Raw genomic sequence first — 9258 nt, forward strand, 5'->3', positions numbered from 1 at the left:
TTTAATCATCAAAATCAGCAAGTTTTAAACAATTTTGATGGGCCTTTCAAAAATAATTAATGAAATTTTAGAGATTATAACTATATTTCCTGTCGCCCTTGACTTGACCGAAGCACAGAACACAAATTTACCATGGGTGGCGGAAAGGACTGGAGAAATTATTCAAAAAATGAATTTATCCACTTGTTTTCACCATCTAAAATCAGAAAACATTATTCAGTACGTATGAAACTAGGGTTTTTCGATAGAGTTTAACTCATGAACATCGAGTAGAGAAAGAAATCGAGCATCTTCGAGTGCACTCATCGTAGCCGATCATACGTGATCTTGAAGTGGTGTGCATGACATTCAGTTGTAATTAGACAGGATCGACTTAAAACGTTCCTCAAGCAACGTAAACTCATACATCCCTTAACCCTTATCTAAGATTAAAGAATTTTGGTTGAACTCTCACTATTTTTGCATTATAGTACTGTGTCTGTCACCCTGTGTGTTACACATGGATTAATTGTTGTTCCTTCTCCAAGTGGATCTGTCCCCAGATGATCCTACCGCAATCAAAGTCTTGATGCATAATGCATTATGAATTTATACAATTAATATGGGGTAGACATAGCCGAAATCACAGCTGCGAAATTGTAGCTGTTGATCCATTTTTTGGGCGATCGTACAAAAAAAAATGGTTAGAGCTACATTTTGCTACCTAAATTAATGAGCTTTACCATATAAGTACTGTGTGTGCGAGACTTGTAAAAATAGTAAAGGACATTAAAAACCCCTTTGGCACAAAGGGGTAGGGATCAGATGAGAATTTTGTTACGCAAGTGCAGTATTTTTATTTACATTTCAGTATCAAGCAAAATCAGTACTTTTATTTGAAAATCTGCCTTGTTAAATAATGGGGGGAAATGGTTTTTTTTCCTCAATGAATGATTAAAAAAATGTTTTCCCAAAATCCCAACCCCCTTTCCCCTTGCTTTCAAAATGGTCAATAACTTTGTAGCACTTCACCATACTTTACAATTTTTAACCCTTAAGGGCATCTCTAGCAACATCCTTTTCAGTTTCAGTGGGTTAAATTAATGTATGCAGATACCGAAAATATTAGTTCTCAAAGGATGATTGGAATAATTTACACATATGTGACAAAATTCAGACGCAATTGACAGCTGTGAATTCCTAAAAGAAAACAATTGTCTTTCCCATTTTAGAAAAGCTATGCTTTGATTTGGATAATACAATCGAGTTATATTTTAGAAAAGACTTGAAATCTATCAGAAAAGGTGAAGTTATTTTTACTGGAAAGTAACCTTAACCTTTACATTTTTATTTGTTTGAATTAAGGAAACGATGAATTTTCTCCATATGGACAGTATTTTTTATTTACTTCTAGGAAATGACTTTTTTGTTGTTCGTATGATACTATCCTGAGAAACTTTAAGGGAAATTAAGATAGTACATGTAATAATCATAGCGTGTGCATCGTTTCGCGGTGGTTGCTAAAATAATAAACAAATATTGAAAATAAATTATCTAATCCTTTTCTATCTTTTTATTAAATTTTACAATATAAATGAATAGATTGTAAAAGGCAATTTTAATGGATTTAAGCAAGGTGTATGATTGTCTTCCACATAATCTTCTGATACATTTTGTAGATAAAATAAAATCATATGGTGTTTCAGATTATCTGTCAATAGGAAGCAGTGTGTCAAATTAGGATCCTCATTTAGTAAGTGGGAGAAAATTTATAAAAGAGGTGCCTGAAGGTTCAATTCAGGAACCGGTATTATTCAATATTTTTCTAAATTCTGAATAAGTATTCAAACCTTATAGTTTCTCCATTTCTTAGGTAAGAATTTAAATACCTACCTTGAAAGTGTGATGACCATAGTCATATTTAAATTGTTTGTAAATAACAAGTTTGGTATATGACATTAAATTTTATACACTTAAATTTATACAATATAAGCATTAGGGGATGGAAAATCCTGGGATACAAATGTACATGTAGGCTTGGGCCAAATAAACATTGGGACTGACAAGAATGGAGACAGTTCAACCTGCTACCTCAAACGTGTATAAAAAACAGAAAATCACATTGCATTGATATTCAATAGCAGTTCCAAAATGATTCTTAAGACTACGATTGATTATACAAATCATTGACATGAATACCTCAGTATTCAAATTAGTCACATTCGCTCTTGATGTGTGTGTAGTTCTCATGTGTATAAACATTTTATCTATTTAATTTTGTATCATGACCATTTATTGTAAATGTGTTGTTGCAATAAAATATTTGTATTTGTATTGATTCGTGGTCTGACCAATGCTCATAGTGTATCTGCAAAATTCTAATATGCATGCCTTAAAGTGATAAACTCATGGCCAACATTTCAAACAACACTTGGCCTTTGTCTAAACAGAAATATGAAGAAACTAGTCCTGCTGAAATTGGAATAAAGGGGATCACTGCCACAGAACACCATTGCACACTTTTAATTATTTTCCTTTTAAAGTTTTAATATGGTACTTTAAGAAATAAAATCCTAACATATAAAGACAATTATACTTTTATTTAGGAACAAAGCAAAAAAAGTATTTGTAATTGAGCACTGGTAAAGTGCATCTAGGTGTAAGAGAAATATGCACTTGATCAAATCAGTACAAAACTACCAAGAGAAAACTGAAATGCTCCCCAAGTTTGTATCCAAAGCTAATATTTGGGCGGCTTGGTTTTATTAGCTACATATTCACTGGGTACACTGTTTATGACAACCCCTATGTGCTAAGTAAGAAACTTTATATACTTGTTGTATGTGTATGCAGTGCAGGACATGGAAACTGCTCTGGGAAGCTTTAAATACGTACAGGCTGTATTTTTGATAATACCATACCTGGTAACCTTCCTACATTGATGGGGGTGAGGGGGGGGCTCCCACAAATAGAATCTCCCTTATATAATTGTAAGATTTGTTGGTGATTTGTGGTTAAAGTTATTGTTTTTTAAGTGAAAAAGTCTGTAATAAGTGAATTTTTACATCTGAATTTTGCTTTCAGATGAAGATCTCCCACATGAAACAGGGTCAGTGGGTTTGAATCTCCCTCATGAACTGTTCCAAAAATTAATAGGAACAAAATACTCTAATATTGTATATTTGGGCAGTGTTACTAAGAGACAATATGGAGAACTATAAGAAAGGGGGAAATGCTCTAAGGGAGAAGTGAAGAGAAATGTATATGGCATACTCACATCTATCACAAATGCTTTTTTTACACAATAACTGAATGAGATCCCGAAAAATCAGTTATTGCTATGTGTATATGGTACTGAAAGGAGCATTTTTTTTATCAATCAGGTTGTCTTGCATTTTAATGCATATCTTTATTGTAAATAAAATAATCCAGTGACAAAATAGAATTCTTCTCACCACCACCAATGAATTTAAGATTTTGTCTAAAATAATTCTGTTATTTATAGGTGTGTTATTATTTGTCGGCTTAAACTGAGGCTGTTCATGTAAATTATTTGAACTTAAACATGGAGCTGTAACATGATATATTGATATGGGGCAGCTATTTCACTGTACCTGTGTATAATGTAGTTTGGGGACCAACTGCAGTGTGCCCTGTTGTGTGAGGGTTTCCTCATTCATTGAAGACCCATGGATAGCTTTGAGCCGACTTTTTTCATCCTTGTTGGGTTGCTGTCTATTTGAATTGACATATTTACCATATCAATTCTCGTTATATTGAAGCCATGTGTAAGTAGTGTCTTATTTGAGCACCAACTTTCTGTTAATACATGTATAACAAGAATGGATAATGGTTGTCTACATTTTAGTGGTAGCGGTGGTCCAAAGTGATTTTCTAGGATGAAGGTTTTCCAAGTTTAAAATAAGTGGTCCTCAGGTCACAACATATGAGGAAAATCAAAACTTCCTCATTAAAGTGATAATGAATGGGGTTGAAGGTCTTAAACTTAATTAAATGGATTTTTTACTGTCCTAGATCAAAAATAGAGGTACCAGGGTCACCTGTAATTTGGGCCCCTGTTTATGCTATATGGATACTATATTCTAGCTAATATAATATTTTTCTATCTATTTCAGTTGATTCCACTGTATGGCATCTATGCTGTTGGATTAGCCTTGCCAGCATATTTTACAGTTAGGAGTTGTATTATAAATCCAGATTTACAGTGAGTGGGCATGTAGGATAGATTAATTTAAGCTATCTGACAATGTGGATAATTCTCCATTATTTTTTTTCCATCTTGCACGTCCATTGTCCATAAGTATTTTTTTTCAGTTTTTAGCCAAACGAAAAGATCATAATATTTGCAAAACAACTGAACAGTATTTCTGTCTGCATTGCCAGTGGCATGTAGATTTAAAACATGACTGGAAAAAAATAAGCATATAATGACCTCAGTAACATATGTTAAATTTGTCTTTCAGTATATTTAAAGTTATTATTTTATTTTATTTTTTAGTTTGTCACCTGCTGGTTATAAGAAAACTCTGTCTAATGATGAATGGGGATTCAGAAGGATGGTTGTAAGTACATGTATTAACAAAATGAATGTTTTATATAATTATAGGTTATACTTTTCTTCTATTAAACCATTAAAATAAATGCACATTTTCCTTTAATTTTAATTTTGAACAATGATGTACTGTAAACAATTTGAAAATTGCTAAGTGTGCTTTGATCATGTAAAATTTCCTGCTAAGTATACACATATAATATTGTATTGACTGTTTTTCATTGCAGTTGGCTTCCCTGAACTTTTTCAGCCACTAGCCTGAATTATAGATTCCAACATTTTTTCCTTTAAAAAATTATTTATACATTATGTTTCCATTGAATTTCCATTAGCTTAAAATATAGAGCTAGTGATTAAAGGCACAAATTAATACCTTATATCTTAAAAATGTACGCTACAGTTACCAAGGTCAAGGACCACCTAGTGCGCGACTGTGGCGAAATAGTCACTTTTTGGTTTCAAACTTCGCCGTATATTACCACAAAAGAGAAGTTAAAGTCGCTCTTAAAATCTGACACATCCCCCTTTTATTTTTCAAAATCTGCAAGGAAAATCCAGTAGAGCATCTGTGATTTTTTAAATATAACTTTATTGTGCATTTTCACAGCTGAAATGAGACGATTCACAGCAGGTCACTACACGTTTCCGTCCTGCTTTTAACACTCATCTGATCTCCCATCAAGTACTCGATCAGAACTTCTCTAGAATTTACGCTGACATTTATGAAATTGAATATATACACAACACACCTGTCACTACGAGTTCTTATAAAAAAAAATTGACACTTAAATTGATAAAGTATTACACTTAATACCATAAATATATTGATATATGACTGTTAAAAATGTTACTGCTAACTGTACACATGTTAACATCAAAGTATCTGACTGCGTAACATCAGTTGATTGGAAGTCACCCCGAAGTGACAGTAAACATAATAAACTATAAATTAATTATCCTTTGTTTTAGTTCACAAATAAATACTTACTGAAAATTAAAATTTATCATTGATTAAATGAACATTGCACACTGAAGATATCCTCAGATCTATTATGCCATTATATATAGACAACATTGTGAACAATTTAAAAGATCGTTTATAAGAGAGTGGTTTGATAGAAAAAAATGCCTCATCACATTACTTCAAAAAAGGAGAGTTGGCAACATTTGGAAACCAAAGTGTTACTGTTTTAGCTGATCATTTTGCCATCCAAGGAATTAACAAAGAACATGTGCCTATGGAATATAAACAATACCAAAGGCTTGTTACAGGTTCTTTTCAAACTTCTTCCTTTAGTGAAATTTGTGAAAAACTTGGCATGAATTTATATGAAGATATAATATCAAATATTGTAAAACTTGTTCAGTGATGCACACTTCTACCAGTGAATAGTGCAACATGTGAAAGAGGATTCTCTACCCAAAATCGAATCAAGTCAAGATTGAAAACCAATTTAAACAATAGTTCAGTGAATGTCTTGATGAGAGTGAACTGTGGTGCATGTGTAAACAATAAGTCTTTATACATTAGTTAATGATCTTATACCTTTTTGTCTTTTTGCATAGTCTTAGAAAGATGAAGTTGTTCAAAAAAGAAATGTCATTATATGATAACATCATTCAAAATTTAAAGTTAACTAATGAAACCTGCGCACACTGAGAAGTCTCCCTGAGATGGAAACTTCTTCCTATTTTTCTCTGAGGGAGAAGTGAAGTCTTCCTGAATTTTGGGTCTAGGATGGTCCCTGAGTTACAGTCTTCACTGTTTTTTTTTTGGTTTTTTTTGTTTTTTTATCCACGGGACCAAATCATATTTTGGAGAATTTTTTAATAGATATTATTTTCCAGAAAGTTAAATTTTACCAGCTTCAGGCTTTGGACTACTGGTTAATCATGATTTAAGTTTTATTCCAAGAATCAGGCAATTGGTTGGGCATAATTTTTTCTCAGTTTTGTCGTATTGTCTCAAATATATTCAATACACATGGACAAAATATCTTTAAAAGGCATACTTTACAAACATGTTGATGGATATTTCTCTAGGTTATGAGGTATAAATACTTGGATAATGCAATAAAATCTCAGTTTGTTTTTTTTTTCATGTGCCATATTTTGCCCACATTTTAGAGATGTACTGACTCTTAAATATTCTTTCTAAGATTCTCTGTTGATTCATATTTTGTTTTGCACAGTGATTTATAAGGAGATTCCTACAACTTCTGTCAATATAAAAAGCATATTTTGACCAACAAAAACTCGTGTAATTCTAAAACAATTTTTTTCGCAGAACAGATTTAAACAACACCGTGTTAAACTAATGATTTCTATAGTATAATGTACACACATTTTTTTCTAGTACTGGTCTGACAGAGATTATTCAAAATCAGCTAAACCAGAAAACTTTGTAGATTTTGAGGGAAAATTCAAATAAGAAGGACCAGGAAGATAGCAGCAGCTGATGGAGTGGTTAAATTCTTGGAACAATAAAAAAAAATGACCATCTGAGAGAGAAAAAAATGTAAAACTTAGTGTGTCTGTTGAATAAAAAAATTATTGACTATTGTTTTCAGAAGATTTAGTCTGATCTGGGGTTCAAATTTACTTTCAGAATTAGAAGGCACTGAACTTTTCCTAGTTTCATATCAATGGTCCTCTTATGGAAATTCAAGTTAATTATAAAGTGCAAATTAAAATTTTTTAAAAATATTGATATCATCAATTTTGCATAAGAATGTATTTGTAATTAAATTAAGTTTTTTAGAATTTTTAAATAATTCCAAATAGAGATACATCCAAATTTTAAAGCATTTCAAAATCCAGGTATACTGTCTTTCTAGCTTTGTTAATGTAAAAATTTTGGTAGACAGTTGAAAAATAGCAAAAAATTATGTTGTCACAAGTAAAACAGATGTTGAAAAATGTATTGTTTGAAAATTACTGTTTGGATATAAAAAATCAAATAACAGGATTTTATAAATATATTACATTTAGTAATTACCTTAGAAATGCTGAATTGAATCAATTTTTTTTAAATCACAAAAGTATTTAAAAAATCAATTTTCCTAATACATTTTGTACCACTTGAGGATTTTTATAGGACATGAATTTATCCAGTTAAAAAATCAAGACAGTGTCATCAGGTGACATCTAGTCAAATGAATATCGACTATATGCCCTATAATATTGCTCAAAATTAAGGGCTTGCAATAATGGAAAAGTATCAATTCTTTCCCCTACGTTTTTGATTCGATATTGCTTCAGATTTTATGGAAAAAAAAAAACTACAAGTGTGTTGATGCTGAAATTCCAACTTTCTGTGTGTTTTTTTAAGTTTATGCTAAATCATGTATTTTAATACAGTCCTTTCTTTCAAAATTCTCAATAATTAGCCCAAATAATAGAGGACTGTATAGGATTCAACTAGCCCGTAACAAGAAATGTACACATTTTACTAGCCCGAATCAAGTTTTACTAGCTTCGGGCTAGTGGCTAAAAGCCAGCACTGTTAATATACAATGTATTTTCGAGTTCATGTAACAGGTATACAAATGACAAGGTCAAAAGTTCATAACTTGATTTCAAACTACCCATTGGAACATCTCATTTGGCTTCCATCATAAACAAAAAAGAGGGAGATGTGTTTATTTTGAACAAGCGTGGGTAAGTTAAAGAGATGTGATTGGTTGTTTTAGTTGTTTCGCAACAATGAAAAATAGTTTGTACTGCAGGCAGACAGTGACTGCTTGCTGTGTATGAATAAAATGGTTTTTTTTTATTACAATGACCGTTTTTTTAAACACAAATTTGTCATTCAAATTAGCATCAGCCTGGTATCTAAAAACAGACCCAGTACTGTATATTTCATTTTTTAAAATTATTATGGATGCTATTGATAACTATGCCAAAAATTGGATAAAACAAGAAAAATAAGACATTGATTCTCCATCATAGTGGGTTAAAGCTGTGAAATCTTTTATCTTGAAATATGAGAAGGACAACAAATGTCCACGTTTCTTCTATTTTTATGAATAAAGATTCTGGCACAGGTAAACAGGGACTCCATATTAAACTAATATACTCTGTGAATTTAACAATTTCACTGTACATGACTGTTGTACCCGCACCAAATTAATCCCCAAAACCTTGCATTCAATGTTTGTTATTGGATATGGATTTAGAAAATACTAGCAGTAACAAAACTTATACTGCTACCACACTTTCTAAAGAGGGGATAGTTGACAACCACAGGCCCATTCTATCCTCTCCACAAAAGACAATTGTTATCCTCCGTTCATGCACTAGTATTGGGTTCCAAATCTCCACAAGAATCCATACAAACGATTCTAACGATTCATAATTGGATAGCTGCAAAATGCACTGCTAAACCTCATTCGAAACTGATAACTTCCATATTTTTTCGGCTGTCAGACGGTTGCCATTCTTACCACGACGCTTGTTATTCTCGTAGTGGTGTCAATGCAATGTATATATTTATGTGAATCCTGATATATTTAAATACTCCGGAAACTCTCAGTGCCAGATTATTATCGGAATATAATATCATCAAGACCAATGATTTTTCAACTCTTGATACTCTTGTTCCCACGCTCTGTTGAAATCTCGACTCAAAAGAATTTAAATATTATTCATTGTTGCTACTCCAAGAAGATACATAATACTATCAGTGGCTGTTCATGTCAAAATAG

The 9258-nt window shown here is 31.9% G+C and overlaps 1 protein-coding gene across 1 annotated transcript; it reads left to right on the plus strand.

The window, feature by feature from the left end:
- The first annotated feature begins 73 nt into the window (after window positions 1-73).
- Window positions 74-7124, plus strand: LOC148612231 (uncharacterized). The gene is made up of 4 exons (XM_088593485.1): window positions 74-219; window positions 4116-4204; window positions 4499-4562; window positions 6909-7124. The coding sequence occupies exons 1-4, from the start codon at window positions 133-135 to the stop codon at window positions 6981-6983; spliced, it is 315 nt and encodes a 104-aa protein (XP_088449611.1). The 5' UTR covers window positions 74-132; the 3' UTR covers window positions 6984-7124.
- Window positions 7125-9258: the final 2134 nt, after the last annotated feature.

Source organism: Perna viridis, chromosome 7 (assembly GCF_037379345.1).
Source record: "Perna viridis isolate PV_CMFRI_1.1 ecotype Kerala chromosome 7, ASM3737934v1, whole genome shotgun sequence".
Classification (NCBI taxonomy): Eukaryota; Metazoa; Mollusca; class Bivalvia; order Mytilida; family Mytilidae; genus Perna; species Perna viridis.